We start from the raw sequence: 23,640 nt of genomic DNA, 5'->3' as shown, positions 1-23,640 counted from the left end.
CAGCCCCTTGCTCAAATGGTGGGTGGCCACCCCTTTGCTCATTGGGTGGGTGGCCAGCATTTCCAAAGAAGGCTTCATTCAGTCTGCTGCTTAGAGCTAGCTGAACGCCTTCCTCGTGATGACAAACTGGGCTTCTGTTCTCCATACCAACTATTTTATGGTTTGAGATAGAAAGCCATAATCTTTAGTTACTATATTGATACTGTAGTACCCAGGTATAACATTTACATTAGCTTGCCTGCTAAAAGCTGTGTTCTGAATACATGATTTTCAATATATATTTTATTCATCTGTATTTAGAGTATACAACATGACATGAAGTATATGTATGTGGTAGAATAATCAGAATAGTGAAACAATGCCACATTAACATCTTATGTCTTTATCTAACTCCTTAGCCCATGTCAGAGCTCCTGTAGTCTATTCCTTTAACTAAGAATTAGTGACCATACCGCTATTAACGTACTACTATTGACCATATCACTTATGTTTAATGTTAGGTCTTTAGACTTAGTCATCCTATATCTAGGCTGCTTTATGTGGTCCATCCTTTTTACTGTGGTCCTACTGCCATGTGGGACTTAGTGCTTTCAGGTCAGCTTCTTACTGGCCTTTCACTGTGGGTGTCAATTTGCTCTGTATCCTTACATTAGGGAAAAAAAAAAAAAAAAAAAAAAAAAAAAAAAAAAAAAGAACTGTTAATGACCTAGCAACAAATACCTCCTACTCTAAATTTTATGTATAACACAAATTGATGTATATTACTTGTGAACATTTTTTTACAGTTCATATATTTACTACATACAAATAGGATATCTGCACTGCATGCTTTACTGTGACCATTTTCTCTTCATGATGCTTTAGCTAGACAGTTTGTCATGGTATGACATTTCCACTGTACACGAAACAGACTTAGGGCAGTGTGGGCCCAGTCCAAACTGTCCGCATGTTTCCATTTTTGCTTTAGTTAATTAGGTAATTAGTTTTTTGTTGGTTTATTTTTGTTTTTTCAGACAGGGTTTCTCTGTAGCTTTGGAGTCTGTCCTGGAACTCACTCTGTAGATGAGGCTGGCTTCAAATTCACAGAGATCCGCCTGCCTCTGCCTCCCGAGTACTGGGATTAAAGGTTCATTTTTAATAATTGGTTATTTGTCAATTTAATCTTTTTCAGATTCATGAGATATTTGATTGTCAAGAATGTATGAAAAAGTTTATTTCTGCCAATCAGCTGAAGCGTCACATGATCACTCACTCAGGTGAACTATATAATTATTTATTTATTGAAGACAGGGTTTCTCTATGTAGCCCTGGCTGTACTGGAATTTGCTCTGTAGACCAGGTTAGCCTCGAACTCAGAGCTCAGAGATCTTCCTGCATCTGCCTCCCAAGTGGTGGTATGAAAGGCATGCACCACCCCCACCTGGCAATGTACTTCTTGCCAATACTGAAATCATTGCAAAAGAATTACATTATCTTGTTCAAGAAACTGAAAAGGAGCAATCAGAAGCTCTGGCTATGAATTCTGACTTAGTCATAGGATTGCTAAGTGCTTGTCTAGTTATAAGCCAAAGGTTGTTTGGCTGCAGGATATGAAAGGCTTTCAAAAAAATCACTATTTAATTTGGGACCTTGGTTTCTTTAGATTTCGTTATTTTTTATCTGTGACATGACATCTGTCAAAAGGACTTGGGAGATTAAATAAAGACATTTACATAATATGCTAGCATAATGCCTAGCATGTAGTGGAAATTCAACAATTATTGATTTATTATGTTCCTAGATACTTTTGAGAATTATATTTTTGTGTGTTTACTTACAAAGACACTAAAATGTAATAAAATTTTTGCCTTATGGCATCTTTTTAGAGACTTGAGGAAGGTTATAGTTGTGATATTGATAGTTGAGGATATTGAAATATGTGCTTTAGAACACCCTTGTGGTTTGGAAGAAGAGTAAGCATTAGTGAGTTATAGTTGGCGATGGGAAACTATCGGCTTTCGGGTGTGCTTTGTGTGATTTGCACAGGATCAATTGCTGGATTGTTAGCACTATATACCTAGTGCATAAATATGAATGTTAAAATCTGCTAATGCTTGGCTTCTTCTGAAGATGGGAATCTCTGCCACACAGGGCCTGCCTGGTACTGTGTGATGACTTCCATCACTGACAGAACTCCCGGCGTTGCAGACTTGATTGAAACATACACTTTTAGTTTTTCATCTAGAAGCAGAATTTGTACTTTGAACTTAAACTTTTCTTTCAAAGGTTTAACTTTCAAAATATGTCTATAGAAAAATAATCATTTTCATTTGTGAGTGCTAACATCTTTAACATAGATGAACTACATGGGAGACATTTTTTGTGCTTGTCTGACCATGCCTTAGTTTGCTTATGCATAATAAGTAATTGCAGGACAGCATGCTTCCCCTTGGCTCTTGACCTTTGTGATATTGTCTCCACTCATTTTCACAGAAAAGCGACCTTATAACTGTGAGATCTGCAACAAATCATTCAAGAGGCTTGATCAAGTGGGCGCCCACAAAGTAATCCACAGTGAAGATAAACCCTATCAGTGTAAGCTTTGTGGAAAGGGATTTGCTCACAGAAACGTTTACAAGAACCACAAGAAGGTAAAGACACTTACCAGCTTGTGTTATTTACTGATTAGCTGATGGGATTTTAGCTGGTGTCTTAACCAGATATTGCCATGGTTGGGGCATGTGACATGAAGTGAATGGGATGGTTATAGATGGTTCTGTTTCTCCTTTGTCAACACTCACCTAGATCACTGACCTCTTTGGCTTCTCTTGTCTCCATCTTCTGAAAATTGATCTCTCAAGCAAAGTGTTGCTGTGTGACTGAGTCTGCTAACTCTCAGTTGCTGGGAGAATTTATTTATTCATCAGGAAGATTTATTGGGCTTAGTTCAAAGCTTTGTGTCCATGGTTGTCTGGATCTGTTGTTTTTATACTCAAGATAAAGCAGAGAGATCTTTATGGTGGGATTCACTGAGAATGAAGGTGAAGCTTCCCTCACTATGACCAAGAAGCCGCAGGATGTTGGGTGGCGGTGGGAGGCTGGGCTTCAGAGCCTCCTTAGAGGGCATTCTTTCAAGTGATGTGACATCTTCCACTAACCTGCACCCTCTAAAGTAGTCACTGCCTTTCAATAAGCACTTTCAGTGAGGTGCCATGCCTTCAACATGTGAATGTCTGAGAGGCATCCAAGTTCTCAGCCATACCTGTCACCACCCCACATTTGAGGACTTGAGGTGGATGGCTTCTTTGTGCCCTCTCTCCCTTTCTAGCAGATGCCCACTGAATCCAGGACTTGGTGCTGTCAATGCTAAGCTGACAAACTCCAGGTAGTTTACTTTTTTGAAACATTTTGGCAGTGCATTGATCAGGCTCTATTATCCCAAGCAAGAATGACTTTTTATTCTTTGCCTCAGGTAACTCACTTTTGTAGTTTCTTCTTTCTGTATGTGACAGAAATGAATAATTATCCAACACTCATTTTCCAATCTCATAAATGTAGAAACCAGGTCACAGGTGTTTTCCCTGTCTATTGTTTCATTATGTCTGCCACCATCTGCCATTTATTTATTATTTATTTACTTGGACAATGCTAAGGATCAAACTCAGGACCTTGCCCGTGTTTGACAAGTACTTTACCACTGAGCTACATGCCCTTCACCTGCGTGAGGGGCTTTCTTTGACTGTTTCAGTGCCCTGATAGTTCTCTTTCTCTTTGATCACTTTTATCCTCATCTAGGCTTTTGACACTCAGCACTTTCACCAGAGCCTGACCTACCAGGCAAACCATCCAAAAGTGTAACTGTAATATCACTCTTCTCCTCTTAATGATGTGACTACCAAATATTACCCAAGTTATAGTGCACATATGTCTTCTGTTGTACAGAGTCCTCTGGACCATCAACTCAATCTATTTGTTAAGCTTATCTTCAATGCTTTGCTTTAAACACACCTAGAACAATTTGGGAGTTGCTATCTCATATTCTTGTTAAAATAGTTTTATCAGGGATGTAGCAATGGCTCAGCAGTTAAGAGCACTGGCTGCTTTTCTACAGGGCATTGTTTTGGCTACCAGAATGTACATGGCAATTCACAACCATTTATAACTCCAGTTTCAGGGGATTGGATGCCCTTTGTTGCCCTCCTCAGGCACCAGGCACACAAGGTTCATAGATATACAAACAAGCAAGTCACTGATTTACATATAATAATAATAATACAAAATAAAAAAATACTCCTGTGTGTGTGTGTGTGTGTGTGTGTGTGTGTGTGTGTGGTGAGAGTTGAGGTGTGTAGAGTATATGTGTGTGGGGTGTAATATGGGGGATATCTATGTGTGATATGTGTGCGCCTGTATATGTGCGTACATGTGTGTATGTATGGTGTCTGTGTGTGTGTGTCTGTGTGTGTGTGTGTGTGTGTGTGTGTGTGTGTGTATGCATGTTTATGTGAGTGTGAACCATAGTGCTTAGGTAGAGATCTGAGGCACTTGGGTCTCTTCTACTGCATGGTCCTGGGTTCCAGTTCATGTTGTCAGGCTTATGCAGCAAGGGCTTGTCACTGCTCAGGCACTGTGACAGTAGATATTTGCTTTTCTTCTACACGTTCTTTGATGTCCTTCTCTTCAGGTTGTATTCTTTTAGTTCTTCTCTGGATCTCTACATTTTTGGTTACATTTCCACACTGCACTTTTACTCTGCCTCTTCTTTTAGAGCATGCTAGCTTTAATCATTCCACGTTTATTTTTATATAATTCGTGTTCAAATTCAGGAAATTTTGTCTGAACATTCAACATCATAGAAATTTATGTGAAAACATATGTGATATCAGAAATGCTTGTTCATTGATTATAGAGGAAACATTTTTTCTGTATTATTTAGAAGGTATTGAAGTGACTTCATTATTTATAGTGAGTTTCAAGAAACAGCTTTCTCTTGTGAAAGCATTAAAAATGATACTGACTTTAGTGTTTGTCCAAGAAGAAAAAGAAATGGTATATATATAAAAACTGAGCAGGCCAGATTGATAGTACCTCACACTGCCTCTGCCTGGTTTCTTGCTCTGGACGCTCACATTTAACTCAAGGATTGCATCCAGGCCAGGCTTGTAGTCATTGTTGTTCCTTTGGAATTACATGACTGTAAAAAGTATCTGGCGAGTTTCCTGTTGGGTCCCTGGAACCCTCTTAATCCTTTCTTTGATGAAACTGATCTGCCCACATTTATGAGTTTTTCACAGTTTGGCTTATGTTATATGCCATATGGGAATTTGGCAGAGGATCTTTGCACTATCCCTCATACTTTTTAGCCATAAATCATATGAAAGTAATAATGATGTCTTAGGGAGGACAGAAACCATGGTGGTTGTGATTTTCCAAAGTGGAAAACATTCTCAGTCCTGCTGCCCCTGACACATGTGTTTCTGTGTTGTGATCCTAGTATGTCTTGGTGTGGTTGTGTGAAAATGTCTAAAATATTCAAGAATCCTATGAAAAACTAAGTCAACCTGGTGTTCCATAATTATTCAGAAATAATCATTTAGGAAACTACAAAATAATGGCATGCCAAGATAATCAGTAAAAGAAAATCATTAAGTGTTAGTCTGATCTCCACCATGAAGCACCCAAATGTTCTTTTAAGTAAATAAAATATCCCTTTGGTTTTTTTTCTATGAATTCCATAATATCCATGTATTTCTCTCATTTTGGATGGATTATGGTGCTGCATGGTGGCATTGTTACAGTTTCATTATTACTTCTGTAGGTTCAGTCAACATTAGTTTTTTTTGTTTTTGTTTTTATTTTTCATTCCCTCACCTTCCCTACACTCACTTTATCTGATTCAGATTTGTATTGTAAGGTCTGGCTAAAATCAGAGTCATCTATCTAGGTCCAGTTAGATTTGGGATATTGGAATCATAATTGGTCAGACATTTCAGAACTACAGGAGACAACAACTGTGAATCAATCATCTTTCTCCATTTGTTTCCTGTCAAACATACTGCAGAACAAAACTTTAAAGAAAGTATGTGGTGGCCCCCTCTTCCTGTGAGATGGGTGTCTAAATGGAGCAAGCTGTCTTATTTACTCAAGCTGGCATATCTGTTTGATGATGAAAATGAGTCCATGGGAGCTTTTAAAGCCACAAGAAAGTCTTTGGAGCCCTTTGGCATCATATATGTGCCTAGTCATTAAATTTGTTCCGTGTAATTTTTCAGGAATAGAATTGTAGAAGTATATATAGGAATCTAGTCACAACTTCTGGAAAAATTCTATTGGGCTGTTAAATTCATGTTTCACTCATTTGTAGTAAAACTGAACAATGGACACTTTCTTAGCCTTCAGCCCTATTTACAGGGACATGAACAGGCATTGCAAATAGAACCAGAAGCTTATCTTTAAGATTTAATGAAATAAATAATGTTTATTTACCTTATTGTTTATTACATATATTTATTTACTTACCTGTATTGGAGTGTGGATGCCATGTCAGGGGACAGCTTGCTGCGATTGGTCTTCTCCTACCCTTGGCAGCTCCTGCCTTTACCTACTGATCCTTCTTGAAGGTTCTTAATTGGTTTTGCTATAAGAAATATGTCTTGGGTCATGATCCTACCATTTGAAAGACACTGTAATTCAAACGTTGCTGTGGTAAAATTTTGTTAGACCTCAAAGAAAAATATAAGTTTATCTTTAACAGATCACAGACTCATTTACAAAATCAGAGCACAAGAGGTAAATTTAACACAAGAAAAAAAATTCTTAAACTGTGTTAGGAAGGTATTAAGGTGAGGACTGAAAGGGAGACACTCAGTAAATACACCCCAGCTGCCCTGTCTTGTCTTTTTAGCCAGGTAGCTTTTCTTCAAGCCTGCTTGGGCTAATCCTATTCCTTCATCTTTACAAAACCACCTCCTCATTCCTGGAATGGCAGTGACTGCAGTTTGATGCTTACAGTTATGCGTGCTAGGCAGGAAAAGGATCAAAGTGTTAGTGTTCAGAAGGTGCTGATGATCAGCTGGGGCTCATTTATCGCGGAAAACCACTGTCCCATTAGCTTTGTTGCTACTTTTCTGAAGTGAGTGAAGAAAGAGCAATGTGCAGCTTACTTTTCAATTAATTATTTTCAAGATGGAAGCACATTTGACAAAATTGTTGTCAATGTTCATTATGATCTTTTAATTATGAAACACTGTGAAATGTTTACCACAGTTAAGCTAGTCAGCATGTCTGTCACATGACATAACATGTCCATCATCAGATATGGTTTTCTGTTTCTATTTGGTGTGGTAAGAACATGTAACATTTATTCTTCTGATTTTACATATTCTCACTGCAGAAACTAAAAGAAAATGTCAATATATGTGAGGTGATATGTTATTTAACCACTGTATACATGTCATAATGTAATACACACATATGTATTTTTATGAGAGAAAATTAAAAGTTAACAATCTATTCTTTTAGCAATTATAAATATATAGTACAGTATTACAGTCAGCTTATTATACATTTCCAAAATGTATTCATTGCAACTGGAACTGTGTATGTTTTTACCAACATCATCCCAATTTTCTTCCCTCTATGACCCTGTCTTCCAGCCACACTACTTACTGTCAATCACCATTTACTCTCTGCTTTATGAGTTTGATGTTTCAGATTCTACATCATAGTTTTGTTTTTTTTTTCCATGCTTATTTTATTTAGCACAATGACCTAATCCTTCTGAACTTTTCTTTACTCTTCTGAATATTCAGATCACAACACACTTGGAAGTCAGCAATGTCCTTCTCGGATCTTAGTGTAGAAACTCCTTCTCGTTTTTATCCACTCATGTGATTGAGCATCTGCCCTAACCTTTGCACAGCCGCAGGAGAAATACTGGAAATGTTAGTAGCACATTTCTTTTGTATTCAGATTTAAAATTTTTCTTGCTACTTTTTCTTTCCTTAGTAGACATCTCATGAGAATAAAACCTCAGATTGTATGTGAATGCATGGTAGTCAGTTATACAGCATGGATTTATATTTACTCTCAGCGCCCTACCTCCCCCCCCAAAAAAAAAAAAATCACACACATACAAACACACCACAATCCTCGTCTTGTCCTGTGTGATATGCTTCTGGATTCTCATCAACAAATGTTCGTACATTGTTCTTTGACTGTATGTGAAGGCCTACAATCCCAATAACCTGAGTAGATTTTGTTGACAGAGTTAAACACAATCTTATCCTTTACGTAAAACCATTAACATGCTTTTTGTCTGAGTTTGTAAAGAGTTTGAATATAGAAAACCAGAGATGAGAAGCTTTAATGAATTAGCTTGGTTATTCAGTGCTCTCATGTGGGAATCGTCTCCACTATTTCCTCTTCTTTTCTGTGTGGAGTGAACTACCTGTTATTCTAATGAACTTGCACTTGTTTCATACCCTAATTTTAGTATCTTTTTTGGATGAGGAGGGAGTCTTTAAGAAGCCAGTTGTAGGTCTGGCTTATAAATTTAGCTCTCAGACTTGTAAACATCTAAATAAAACATACTGTTGTAGCTTCAGGGTTAGCATGCCCTTATGAAAGGCTTGAGTCTGTATAATGGATTCCTTCCTTTCTTATTTACTTTTCTACATGCATTCTATATTTAATTTGTTTTCATTGTTCTCATTTCTAGTTATTCTTTGAGATTTCAGAGAATTTCAAATAATGTAGTTAGATCATATTCTTCTCCCTTACCCAGGTCCTCTGGAATCCATCCTTATGATTTCATAACCCAACTTTATGTCCTCTTATCTCTCTAAGCCACCAAGTAACGTTATGCTACCCACATATTCTTGGATGGGTGGCCTTCCACTGACGTGTAATTGACTTACCGGGGTCACACCTTTAAAGAAAACAGACCCTTCCTCTCCCACAAGCTATCAACTGCCAATAACTCCTTAGCTAAGGGTGGGACTTCATGCCCATCTCCCCTCTCCATGATTTTGTCTGGCTTGAACTTGTGTATGTCTTGCACAAGCTGTCACAAACTGCTGCAAGTTCACATGTGTCCCTGCCCTGTTGTGTCTGGAAAACAGATTCCTTGTAGTCATCCACTGCCTTTGTCTCTCAGAGTCTTTCCACTGCTTCTGCGGTGGTCCCAGAGCCTTGGGAGGAGAGGGTATGATTTAGATCAAATTAGTTTTCTTGTAAAATATCATCAGCAATAAATACTATTATTATGAGTCAATATAGACTATTGAAAATCAAAGATGTACATTTTAGCCGTGAGTAGCCTTATGAAAATTTTATTCTGGTACTATGAAATTAACATTTGATCCATGTGGCTATAATATACAAATTTGGTGTGTTACTGTACATTATGCTACCTTCCCAAGGCATTTTTGGGAATCTTAAGCGATGTTATAGACAGTGCAACACATTTTCTATGTCTTTTCTATATCTCTAACCTGAATTGGTCTTACTCCATAAAAACTTAAGTATCTAAGAAGATAATTCATGCTATTTATTCATGGCAACTTTATTATGTTAGAAAATGTTGGTGACAGCAGTGCTTGGCAGTTGGAGAAAGAGAATTATGTAGCTCAAAGATCAATTATTAAATAAAATATTAATAAAAAATTAATGAAGCTTAATTTATGAATCCAGTTGCAGAGGGAGAAGTGATGAGCAAAGGGATCAAGACCAGGCTAGAGAAACCCACAGAAACAACTGAACTGAATCAGGGAGAGCTCATGGACCCCACACTGATAGCTGGGAAACCAACACAGGACCGACTCAGACTCCCTGAATGTAGGTGTCAGTTAGGAGGCCTGGGCAATCTGTGGGGCCTCTGGTAGTGGAACAGTATTTATCCATAGTATACAAATGGACTTTGGGAGCACATTCCACATAAAGGGATACTCTCTCAGCCTAAACACATGGGAAAAATGATATGATAGACTTTGAAGACTCCCCATGGAATGCCTCACCCTCACCACTGGGGGGGGGCTGGTCAGGGGCATGGGAGGAGGGGAGGGTGAGTGAACTGGGATTGACATGTAAACAAGCTTGTTTCTAATTTAAATTAAAAAAAGAAAAAAAAAAGAAGCTTAATTTCACCTGATACTTATAAAACATAATGAACATAAATTTCCCATCTACAACTTGTGAATACTGTACAATCATTTCTAACATGAATTAGGGTCTTCCTGTAAAGTAAACACATGGATTCACTGCTAATGTATGTAATTTGTAATTCCAATATCTATCTCTGGGTTTGTATGTTATTTCTGTCACTGTTTTCCATTTTCTTATTAATGTACCATCAATCCTTATATTAGTAATGTATATTTGATGTCACAGATACTTTCTTTGGTATTTGGAAATCACTTTTACTTTACAGTATTAAATTTATATTTAAAATTAAATACCTTGTATTCCATCATACTTAGAAACTTTTTCCCATTCAATTATTATATAAAAATTACTAACATTATGGCATTTGAAGTTTTAGTCTGCACTTGTAAAATAGGTGAACCCAGATATGATGGTGTGTTCCTGCCATATCAGCATTTGTGAGGCAAAGTCCTGAGGATTGATAAGAGCTCAAGGGCAGCCTGGGCTGAATAACAAGACTTTCTCAGAAAGTCAATATATGAATAAGTAAATACTAAATCCATATAGCCTCTCCTACTGTAGGAAATGAAGGGCCTAACTCTCATTGTATAGAATCCTTTAGTAAGTATTCCATAACTCTCAGTTTGGAATGTCATGTTCACAATGCCATTCTTATTATATAAATGTTCTCCTACTCTGTTTTTTTTTTTAATCTAAATTTCCTGTGTCCAAATAACACATTTAGACATGTTAAATTTATCCTGACTTTTAATATTTGTTTCCTCTACCTTTTATGTTTTTGACAATGGAAGCAGTCATGTTAATGCTTATGTTATAGCATTGTTCTTCATGATGCTTCCTGGACTTGAATATTGACATGCCCATCAAATTGTGGAAGTCTATGTCAATTTGAACTGAATAAAATGACTTCCTTCAGTTGTCCGATACTTTTTTGTGTGCTAATACCACAAAATCTATCAGGTTTATAGCTTACTTTGCTATAATGAAAGGATATTGTTAGATTTTTGAGTGTTTTAAAAATGTATTTGTGAACCTTATTAAATGTTGTTAACTGGGGCTGAGAGATGGCAGAGAAGACCTGGGTTCATTTTTCAGCACCCTCGTGGCAGTTTATATCCAATTGTAATTCCAATTCTAGGAGATTTAATGCCCTATTCTTGCCTCTACAGGCATCAGGTGTACAGGTGGTACACACACAGGTTGAATATATTTACACATAAAATAAAAATTTTAAATTAAACCTTGTTATCCACACTATTGAATAAGATTTTATTCACAGTTTGTGCCAAATTGGTTTAAACTTCTGTATGATCATTTCAATGCATATTTGTCAAGAACCATAGATTGTTATAACACACACATCTTTGGCAAGCCTTCACTTTTTCTCATCTTAAAATCATGACTGTAGTACCATTCTAATCAGGAACTTGGCTCTAGGAATTCACTAGTCTCTGTACAGTATTTATCATGACATTTGATACAAATAAAGTATTTAATAAATGCTTGTTCAGGTTACTTGTAACTTAGATGCAAAGCAGCCCAGTGATGTTTTAATGGAAAGGGTGGAGCCAATTAATAGGAGATGTCATTCTGTAAATATGTTTCTCTTATTAGTTAATGAATAAAATAGTATTGGCAAATAGGAAAGCAAGATAGGTGGGACTAGGAGACAAGGATGATTCTGGGAGATCTAGTAGAGGAGATTCAAGATGTAGGGACTTGAGAAGGAGGTCTTGACCTCTCGCTGGTAAGATAAGACCACGGGGAAACACTAAGATTAATAGAAATGGGTTAATATTTAAGACAGAACTAGCCAATAAGAAATGCTAGTAACAGGCCAACAGTTTTATATGTAGTTCAGTGTCTCCATCCGGCTGTGGGACCAGGCTGGAGGGGAAAGAGCCCATAACAGACAAAGAGTCTGTGAATCGTTCTCTTACCTGTATGGAAAATGAGCAAGCCTGTCAAGTGCCCCACAGGGTTAACTTCACAGCAGACAAACTATATACCATGTTGGTTTACAAAGTGGATCTTACAAAATCTCCATGTGTGTTTACATTAGTAATTCATGATAGTAATAACGATTTCCTTTGCTGTTTAATGAATGTCTGTTGAATTTGAGAGTTTGACAGAACAAGTATTTTCTTCCTGTGAAATATATGGTTATGCTTTTCCTCCCCCTCCATAGCAGAGAGCTATGAGAAGAAACCCAATGCTGTCAGCCTTCTGTAATGATGAACTCAGTCTCCTTTAACCCACTGTCTTCCTTTTGCAGACCCACTCTGAGGAGAGACCATTTCAATGTGACGAATGTAAAGCCTTGTTCCGCACCCCATTTTCTCTGCAAAGACACCTGTTAATCCACAACAGTAAGTCCTAATCCGGGCAGCTGAGGACAGATAGGGTTAATTCCCACTGTGTTCTTAGACCCTTTCAGAATGTAGACATCACAGAAGTGTACTGTGAATTGTTAAATAATCTGTTTAAAACATAAAGAAGATGGATTGCCATTAACCATTTTATGAGATACTTTATTTTATATCCTCTCTTCCCATTATTTATACTTTGTACATAAAAAGATACCCCACACTTAGTACGCTTTGAACATTGTTTTGAAACACAAACTTTGATTCCCTTTTAACTATGATGATTAAGGAAACTTGTCTCCCTTTGTAAAACTGGGAGTTATGTCATAGGTCAGGGTTTTATTAGCTCACAGGCTTAAAGTTAGAATGGGTCATCTAATCCAACACCTGTTTAAGGAGAAATTGAGAATACTGAGTCTGACAGGAGCCCAGTCCTTCAAGTAGAGGATCCTAGATATTGCATCCATGTGTCTAATAGGCAGGGACCTTCCCTACTTCATGTAAAATGTCTGATTTTTGTACTTAATTTGGGAGGTAATCTATTATGGTCTGTGTAGATACACATCTTTTAAAATGCATTTGTAAAGTTCCTACTGCTGCTTCAGTATTAAATTGCACATACAAGGCATTGTGACAATTGGTCATACAGAAGGGTGACTTAGGAAGATGTTTCTCTGCTCAAGTATAATCTGAAAAATAATAACGATCTTAAGCTTTTGTACATGTTGGTGATGATCATGAGGAAGAAGCTGCTTTCTGTAGGAAAAGACAGCCTGTCTTTTCAGTCCAGGTTGGTCACTATACAGCTTTAAGGAGTGCTTAGCCTAACTTTCCATTTCCTTATAATGAGTAACTTTGCCATTAAAGAATGAAGTTTGTTATGCAGCAGCAGGATGACTTAAGAGATGGTTGAATTTTAGAATAGGCATTTAGACAATGAACTTCATTCATCCTACTAAAGCATGTAACTGAATTTGGCTTGATGCTAAGGCAGTTTTTCATGGAAAAAAAATCAAATTTCACTTCACATAGCAGCAATGAGTTTGTACTATCATTAATCAGATACCTTGGATGTTGCCCTCTTGGTCCTCAGCATCTTCAGAGGAAGGACTGAAGTGGCTCGTGAGACTGTTCTGTGTGCTCTGTGGCTGAGATGGTAATGAGCAACACTAGAAGAGGTGTTCTAAAGCTGCACTGTGGTGTCTGGCCAGAAAAGTCAGACTCTAGAATTTAGGACTAAGTAAACAATGTAAGGTGCAGACAGGCATCAGTGAAGATCAGTGAGTTAAAACAGCAGGACTGGCTGAAGCAGAAAGAACAGAGTACTTGGCCTTGTTTCACATGGTGTTAACAGTACTGGTGTTAACTGTTTTTACAAACACACATCTTTGTCATAGACTAAAATAGCAACAATTTGTCTACTTACTGTGGAAATACTTCTCTTTCTGTGTACACTGAAAATCAAAAGATATGTCTCCGGCTAACTTCTATGTCAGAAGGTTGGGGAATGTTCTGACAGAATTAAGACAGAATCTGATAGAAGTAACACATCAAAATTGAGAATTTCTGTAATTTTAAGGCGAACAAATCTGAAATCCTGTGTGTGTGACTTGACTGTTGACTTGTCTTTAAGGTGAAAGGACTTTCAAGTGCCATCACTGTGATGCCACATTTAAAAGGAAGGACACATTAAATGTTCATGTCCAAGTGGTCCATGAAAGACACAAGAAGTACCGATGTGAGCTGTGCAATAAGGCCTTTGTTACGCCGTCAGTGCTCAGAAGTCATAAGAAAGTAAGTAGGAACTTCATCAAGGCAGAATGCATTGTATGGTTAAGGATTATGGACATATATATCCACTATCTTGTGACAGTTTTATGTTAATTTATGACATGCTTATTGGCAATCACAAATGTATGATTATATTAACTATCCAAGAAATACCTGTTTTCTCTATTTCTCAGAATAGACATTTTCCCATAAAATGGAACCTCCAAGTTATTTGTATATTCTATGTAACTTTAGCCTTACTGACAAGTAGGCTTGGAAAATATTCAGTAAGACTGCCCATTTTTAACTATTTTCATTTAATACAGAAGGTTCCTTCTGAAAATATGACTAGCACCTCAGGTAGGTTGTTGTGGTTGTTTGTTAGTTTTGGCTTTTTGAGGCAGGGTTTCTCTGGTTACTCTGGGTGTCCTGGAATTCACTCTTTAGATCAGGCTGGCCTCGAACTCACAAAGGGTCACCTACCTTTGCCTCTGGAGTGCTGGGATTAAAAGCATGCAGCACCGCCACCTGGATAGGCTGTTTTTATAGAACTAATTCAAGTGTTTACTGGAAGTCTAGGGCACAGAAGGTTTCTTGTTATAGAACTGGGGTTTGACAGATATTAATACAGTTCATATGAAATAGTTTCATTTGTGATTTCAAGATTATCTTTTTGTATTATGCTAATTAGATCAATATATCCAGCAACTTGAGTTTACTTTTCTATTTCATAAAAATATACAGCATTGTAATAAATGCATTTTAAATCACTTCAAAATAACAAAGCTATTTTATGACAAACTCAATTGAATTTCCAACGCCAGTGTTTCCAGCAAGTGACATAAAACCTGTTCACCTCAGTGTGGCCAGGAAGTAGGAAAGGAGAATACAGTGAGAGCTAGGGCTTCTCTAGCCTGGTCTTGATCCCACAGAAACCTCTGACCTGAACAAGGGGGAACTCATGGATAGCTGGGAAACCAGCATAGGACTGACCCAGACCCCAGAATGTGAGTATAAAGTTAGGAGGACTGGGCAGTCTATGGGGCCTCTGGTAGTAGATCAGTGTTTATCCCTAGTATACGAATGGACTTTGGGAGCCCATTCACCATGGAGGGATACTTTCTCAACCTCAACACATGGGGAGGGCCTGGGCCCTGCTCCAAACTATGTGACAGACTTTGAAAATCCCCCATGGATGGCTTCACCTTCCCTGGATATCAGAAAGGGGGTGAGATAAGGGGTCAGTGGGAAGGGGACAGGTAAGGAGAGGGGGGTGAGGGAATTGAGATTGACATGTAAAACAGGCTTGTTTCAAATTAAAAAAAAAAAAAAAAAAAAAAAAAGAGCCAGGGCAAGATACATTCCTAAGGATGTGCCCCCTAATGACACATTTCAGCCTGGCCCCACCTTCTCCCTCTCCCCTACCTACTAATAAGGCCATCCGATTAGAATCCATCTGTAGATTTGGTCAGAGGCTTCATGATCTGATGGTCTACAGAAATGCTATTTCATACACCCATTGAGGTCTTTGTCACTAATCCCTGGGCAACTCTTAAAACAAGTAACTTGATGGTCATTGTTCGCTATTAGCAGACACTACCTGTTTTCACTCATTTTCAGACTGCTATTGGAAAATATTCTCAAAGCAATATTATAAAGGCTACACAGATAGCTATCTGAAGAAATTGCCTCCTCGTGATCCCTGCAACAGTCCTCAGCCACCACCATTTTTATTGTTCTAAGTCTGAAAAGCCCTGATGTAAGGTGTACGGTTTTTCCTGCCGGCCGCCGCTGGTCTTGTCCCGCCGCCACGCCAGCCCCAATTAATCCCAGAGACTCTGTATTTGATACAATGCTATTGGCCAGGTGCTAGTTTCTAATCGGCTAGCTCTGCCTTATGTATTAACCCATTTGTGTTAATCTATGTATGTCCACGTGTGCTTCTTACCGGGAGCCGGCTGCCGCATACTGCTCTCTCCAGACTCTCCATCTTGACTCCTCCTTCCTACTTCCTATTTCCTCCTTGTCTCCTAGTCCCTCCTATCTTCCTTTCCTATTGGCCAACAGTGCTTTATTATTAACCAGTATGAGAAACATATTTACATAATGGCATCTCCCATCACCCTGATACTTCCCAGATTGCTCCTGACTCCTCATTCATTAGAACGGTAGAATTTTTTTCTTTTGGTATGTTGATGGACAAACAAGCCTCCCATTGAATATATGAGGCCTTAACATACTCTATCCTTCCTTCTGAAACCATCAGCCATTTTGTTCTACAATTTTCATTTGTCTGTTTGTTTGCTTATTTGTTTGGCAGTGATTGAACCCAGAGTCTCCTGCCTGGTAGGCAAGTGTCTTAGCACTGAGTTGTATTCCCAGCCCTACACACTGGCTTCTTTAAACTCTGTTTTATGGGCACTTCTTCTCTTTTTCTAGTATGACTATTTTGGGCCTAGATAGTAAGTACGTGGAGGGCAGAAATTCTCTTTCTAATTGACTGCTCAGTTATCTGCTGGTTTTCTAGGCCAAACTGGATGTATAATGCTTTCTGTTTTGTGGAGAAATCTGTTCAGACAAGCCTAGCATAGATTATAGATGACTTTCTAGAGATTAATTTTGCCCTTCAGAGTGAAATATGCACAAAGAATGTGGAAAAAAACTCAAAAGAAATGTTTCTTGGCAACAGTCAAGGGCAACTCTGGCCCTGTTTTGATTATCTGGTTTTGCTCCATGCACTGGTTTTATATAACTTAATCATGTTTAGTTAAACAAGGATTCCATAAAGGCTTAGGCAGTAAACAGCAGAATTATTTTCAAATTAATGCTAATGCATGCTTCTAAGGGATCTTTGAACCTATGGGATTATCTGTGATAAATTGTTTAAAGTCGCATTGTGACATTAAATCATTTTAATGAAACATAATCCTGGAAAATGCAGATTTACTATCATCAGAAGTACTTAATCATTTTTACCAAAGTCTTTGTATTTATCACCAACTATTTTTATTCCTGTTTAGACACACACAGGAGAAAAGGAGAAAGTCTGCCCATATTGTGGCCAGAAATTTGCCAGCAGTGGGACCCTGAGAGTTCACATCCGGAGCCACACAGGTATGGGGAGTGACCTGGGGCTGGAGACACTGGAAGTGAGTGTCGGGATAGAGAGCATGGTTGTTTAGGGAGTTGCCAAACCCCATTAGCAGTCTTCAGAGAACCATACAAACAGGTTGTACTGGAGACTTTTAGTAATGGGATTTTCTCCAAAATCGAAAGAAAGACTGAAGTGTCAACACTTTAGTTGAGCCGTGAGTGTGACAGGAAGGGTTCTTTTGGGCAGCGCAAGTGTTAGAGCCTCACTTTTCATAGCACACAGAAGGCCTCCTCTACATCCATCCTGTATCTCACACCAAATGTTGCCTTTGTGAGTTTAACATGGACCTGCCTTTCTTCACGTGGTATGAGGGGACTGTGATTCTTAAGGGTCTCAGACTATTTTCTTTGGTTTTTCTTCTGCAATTTCTCCCAAGAAAAACAATGTGATCACTGATGGCAAATAGCCAAATATTTTTGAAAGGAACTTGACTATAGTTTATTTACTGTGTAAACTAAATGATTTTTCTACTCTTTCTGCTTTCTAAATAATTTTATGCTTGTGTGAATTGTCTTCAAACTAAGGAGAATGAATTTAATTGAATAATGTAGCTGAAACTTTTTACTCAATGGCCATAATGTATGACTTTAAAAAAAAAAAAAAAAGTATTTGCCACACCCAGGATGTTGTCTATGGTAGAAACATATTTTTTTTTTGTTTTTGTTTTTTTTTTTTTTTTTTTTTTTGTTGTTGTTTTTTTTTTTTTTGTGAAACATACTAGTTTAAGTAGATTAGAGGATTGACACTATGACATTAGGTAATACATAAAGGGAGGGACATTCGAACATAATTTTAAAAAAATGTAGAGAAAGCTAAAAAAGCATTCCTGTAAGCTTAGGACCTTGGAATAGTTAGTCACATACTTGTATATGACCCATATAATCAGTGACAAGCTAAGCACTGTGATCAAAGACTGCGGATACCAGGTTCTTTATAGAAGAATGTCTCAGAAGTTATCTAGGGAAATCAAGGCTTTTAGGACAAAGTTCAAGGTGTCAAAGACATAAAGGTGGCCCAAAGATGAGAGAAGACAAAGAAAAACAACAGGAGGAGGCCATTCAGGGAGTAGGCATCCTAACACACAGTGCCCCCAGCTGCCTGCACTATGCTGATTGCCCTCTGACAGCAAGGCATGATGACTAGGGAACCGTTCTCCAGTCAGGTAGCATGGGTGGCCTTGGCCATCCCTTCCTGCTGTGTAACAGGGATCATGTGGTGTTGGGTCTGATAAAGGCAGCAGTGAAATCATCTTCATTCTCTGTGCCAGTCATTCTTACTAGACATTGCTGTGCCATACTGAGAAAATTATTCGAGTTGCCAGTCTGCGTATATGTATCAGTGCGTTGTTTGTAGATGGAAGAAGAGTCGGCTGTTTATAGGGCAAGAAAGTTATGTCTACATATCAGAAAAGAAGCTTACAGTAAGTAATGCCTGAGACATGCTTGTGTGACTTCATCGAGCTTGGTGCCATGTCTTTAAAAGCAGAGACTTTAAAGCATAGATTCCAGCACAGTAAAGATAGACCCAATCAAATAGAACGGGAATCTCCCTAATGACTCCATCACTGTGAGTTACTTGTAGGAAAAATCACAGTAGAGAAGCATAAATTACTCATGCTACACATTATTCTGAATGTTTAAATATTAATCTTTTTGAAATCCAAGAGATTTGTGTGACAAAAATGTCAAATGTGTCATGTTTGTCCTGTTTTCTAATAAAATTCCATATTATGTATATTCTAAAGAGTATTCTAAAATCCTAATCATTTTGCATTTAATGTAACATAATGTATATCTGACTCTGAAGCATGGTGAACCCATGTATACACTTGTGTAGACAGATTTTTTTTATATACACATGCAGGAGAAGGAAAAGGAGTAGACTGTGTGTGTGTGTGTGTGTGTGTGTGTGTGTGTGTGTGTGTGTGTGTGTACACAAGTAACTGTAACTGCTTGTTTGTTTGAGCACTTTCTTATCTCCAAATCTTTCTGTATAAACTCGGACTTCTTTCACAGTCCCATTCTCGACCCTGCTGTATGTCATTTGGATGACAAGTCTGTTCAGTGATTACCTCCTACAGAGTACCCGGAGCAGTGTTACAGAGCTAAGGATGTCTTGCTGGAGGCTGGTGGCTGGGCTTCTTCAGCAATCTTGACATGGGTTTCTCTTTCAGGTGTGAATAAACACGATTTTATCACATCTTCCACAGCTGAGAATTCACTAAGCCCTGAGCACTGACTCCAGGCGACTGAGGTCAGCTCTTACTGTTTGAGATTTTGCCAACTTATCCCTTTCTCTGCCTTTATTTTCCTTCGGATTTCATTCATCGCCCCCTTTACATGCTGTTTTGCAATTTCTGGTCGCCCTCTAGCATGCCAGCAGTAAAGACTCCATGCTGGGTATGGAATGGTCAGTGGAGTGTCAACACTTCCCGGTGATCTGGTGCTTGACTACAGCAGGCAGACACAGTTCTGTGCGCACTGTGCTTGGCTGAGCAGTGCACACCCTGCTGCCCCAATACCTTCCTCTTGATGATTCTCAGGGACCCTAGGGAGTGCTCCTTTCTGTCCACAGCTGTTGACAACATTAGCAATTTAAGCAATGCATCTTATTAGAAAATGTAAAAAAAATTGTTTCGTTGGAAATGACATAGGAAGTTCATTCCAGGTTAACATGCTTTTATAGAAAATAACTGTGCTTTCCAACCACAGTCCATTAGAGAGGATGAAGACATTGACTTGACTGTCTGGAATTTGAGGAGACAGCTAGATTTTCATATCTGTTTCTTCATTCATCCTGCAATGGGAAGTTGGGGTTGGAGAATGTGCATCAGTCTTACAGAGTACTTTAATAGTCTTGATCAAGTATTATTTGCTACTAGACTAAAAATCAAGATGCCAAACTTTCAGATAAGGATTGCTGTCGAATGCAACCTAAAATTATGTCAGTGACCCTTTTCTGCTCTGTCACTTTAAAATCCACCCGCCTGTGTTGTGTTTGGAATGAACCTTTCACCCATGAAGGATTCGGTAACAGGATGCACAGGTCCCTTGGGAAGCATCCCTCACTGAGTCCTGAAGATCTCCACATTTGGTAATGCCATTGCCGAGTTCGTCAGCCTGCTTGTCCGTTTCACCTGTGATGTTTTGAAGAATCGCTGCTTCACTGTCATCTTGCCTCCTTTCTTTGCTGTGTGTGGAAAATATTCTCCACATAGCAGTTTTTAGTACCCAGTCTTTGTCACTTGTTCTTTTGCTTTATGTAAGAATGTTCCATGGCAAAAGCAGCAGGCTCAGTTTCCAGCTCTGTCATAGAGAGGCCTTGAGAACGGTGTCATGTGCACTGCAAGAGGTTCCCATCCAATTCCCATATGAAAAAGATGATACTTGACAGTTAGGTTTAATAAAATCAATAACTTCCTATGGATATTCTCAAGTGGAAGCATTATTTATTGCTAGTGTATGTGCCTGTGTTGACTGTAGTGAATAGAATAGAGTTTGAGGTCATTGCTCTGACCTTTACCACTAAACCTGCAGGGTTCCTACCATAACTTTGCACCAATCATATATGTATACATGGTTAAAAGGGAAGTTATAGAATAGCTTTATAAAGTGTTTTTGACCTTGTATGGAATGGCTTTAGGGATCCCTGGGAATGCAGAGGCTACATTTTGGCATTTTGAGAACAAAAACTCTAGATGGAATCCCAGTTTGTGATAAATATCTATGGAAAGGTCAGTTTCTCTCTCTCCCTCCCTCCCTCCCTCCCTCCCTCCCTCTCTCTCTCTCTCTCTCTCTCTCTCTCTCTCTCTGTGTGTGTGTGCGTGTGTCTGTCTGTCTGTCTCTCCCTCTCTGTGTGTGTGTGTGTGTGTGTGTGTGTGTGTGTGTGCGCGCGTGCGCGCGCACGCGTGCGCACTCGAGCACAGGGAGAAACTAGAAGGCTGCAAATGAGGACTCATCCAACAGGGGTCATGTGTATAACTGAGACCATTTCACTAACTGGGTTGACATGGCTTCCATCTATTGCTCTACCTTTCCTGCAATATGTTCTCCACCTGCTGCTGTTGCTGAAACATGCTCATGTCCCTGATGTCGCCTTTGTTGCAACCAGCTAGTTATTAGGAGGATTACCAGATCTTACTCCTGCTGTATTTATCTGTTTGTTGTTCAGCTGCCCCTGCTGTGTTTGTACAAAAATATTATGACTTTTCCAACTTGGGCATATGTATTATTGTATTTCAGAGCCTTGCTGTAAAATATTCCAGCAGCTGGCAAAAGATAGAACATTGCAAAAGGGGGGTCTCATCATAACTCTTGACTGATGTTTAAAATTATGTAATAGCGGCTTTTCTCTTCTGAGTTTTATTTGCATTAAAAAACTCTCTCAGCTGTGACAGCTGCCCTGCTGAGCAGAAGCAGGCCATAGTGTGTTTCCCATTATGCCCTAACTTTTTCCACTCTACTGTTGGCATTAGCCTCACTGAGGAGAGAGCTGAGTTGAGTTCATTCTGCCCAGCACTTACTAGTAGTATACTTTTGAGCAAAGTAGTTATCCTCTCTAGCCCTTGTTTTACCTCAGAGGTTCTTGATGAATAATCAATCAAGTCTTGTTTATAAGGCACTTGTTGCCTGTTTGCATTTCATAGTTGACTGTTGTAAGAAGGGGCAATGTGAAGCCACTGACCCGTACCGCTATGTGGGCAGAAAGAAAGGGTTATTTGGGGAAATTCAAAACTGCTATGACTGTCCCTCAGCAAACAGAAAAAAAAAAAATGGCAAAAGGAAGTGTGCAAGCCAGACTAGCTTGGGAGCCAGTTTGGGGACTTACCCATGTGTCACTAGGGAATTAGATGCCCCATTGCTGCAGGTATTTGGCTACAGGGAAGAAAAGGGAAGTAATGGCTTTTCTTGACAGACAGAAACCTGCTTCACAAGTTTCTGACGGATACTTAGTTTAGGTTTTTATTTGTTCAGGAGTCATCTTTCTGTTAACCTATCTAGTCAGAGTCCAGCCTGAGCTGAGCGCAGACTGTCATTCTGGACATTGGAGCACTGTCATTTGGGGGCCCTCTTTGGACCTGAGAATTATATCATAAGTGTTACCTTGAAAATACTGTTGTCATACTGGCACCAAAATTTAGATTACTTTTCCAAAGGCAAATAAGTTTTACTCATTAATATTCAGTGTCAAAGCTTATTGAATGCTATTTTATTTCTATTATTTTATTTAAGTTCTTTTTAAAAAAGCAGTTTACTGAGTGTTTTCAAGTTCATATCTTTTCTTCCAACTTTATCAGAATCAAATTTAATATATGTTGGGATTTTCTTGAAATGTCTTTGTTGAGTGTTGATAATTATTTGACATCAATAATGAAAGTTTCTAAGTATTACTATTAACAAAATGCATTTTGATGGGTTATATTCCTGATTTAGACTTTTAAATAAATATTTAAAGAACTCAGTTCAAAGAAAAACTGTATTTTGAACCCTAAATTGTGGATGATGATTCTTCCTTGACTTTAAACTATACTAACCTTCAAAATAATCCTAAAATTATTTTGTGTAGATGACTGAGGTTCTTGCCCCCTTAAAATCATGTTTATAATGGAAGGATTTATAAACATTTGAGAATACTCCCTGAATCTTGGAAAGAAAAAAGGAGTCTAGTGTAAATATTTGGCAAACCATTCTCAAACTGACTGATTTTGACTAGGAACTGGTTATTTCTAAAGTTTTTTTGTTTTTGTTTTTGTTTTTGTTTTTTTCATTAGAAGAATGGTAAAGGCTGTTGATACTTAGAAGTGTATTTGCTGACCCAACTCTCCCCTAAAGGAGTTGGAATAACTACAAGCAATTGTGAAGTCTTTCACTTTATAGACTCTCATTTAGGAGAGAGATTTGAGTGTGCGTGTGTGTGTGTGTGTGTGTGTGTGTGTGTGTGTATGTATGTGAGTGTTGTGTGTGTGGTATATCTGTGTTGTGTATGTGTTTTGTGCATATGTGTATGTGGTGCATGTTATATGTGTGTAGTATGTATGTGGTATGTGTATGTGTATGTGTGGTGTGTGTGTTGTATGTGTTTTGTGCATATGTGTATGTGGTCCATGTTATATGTGTGTAGTATGTATGTGGTATGTGTATGTGTGTGGTGTGTGTGTGTATGTGTGTGGTGTGTGTGTCTTTATGTGTGGTGTATGTGTCATTTGTG

General features: G+C 38.4%; 1 protein-coding gene across 1 annotated transcript in view; it reads left to right on the top strand.

Moving 5' to 3' along the window:
* The window catches only part of Prdm5 (PR/SET domain 5), a 135,783-nt gene that overhangs the window by 71,476 nt on the left and 40,667 nt on the right, over positions 1–23,640 (top strand). The window contains exons 8-12 of the mRNA XM_051202995.1: positions 1,172–1,256; positions 2,473–2,630; positions 12,419–12,512; positions 14,143–14,303; positions 17,300–17,393. Coding sequence (XP_051058952.1) covers positions 1,172–1,256; positions 2,473–2,630; positions 12,419–12,512; positions 14,143–14,303; positions 17,300–17,393 — 592 coding nt within the window. The remainder of the gene's footprint in view (positions 1–1,171; positions 1,257–2,472; positions 2,631–12,418; positions 12,513–14,142; positions 14,304–17,299; positions 17,394–23,640) is intronic.

The sequence above is a fragment of the Phodopus roborovskii genome, unplaced genomic scaffold (genome assembly GCF_943737965.1).
Source record: "Phodopus roborovskii unplaced genomic scaffold, PHOROB, whole genome shotgun sequence".
NCBI lineage: Eukaryota > Metazoa > Chordata > Mammalia > Rodentia > Cricetidae > Phodopus > Phodopus roborovskii.
This window is presented reverse-complemented; position numbering and strand designations above follow the sequence as displayed.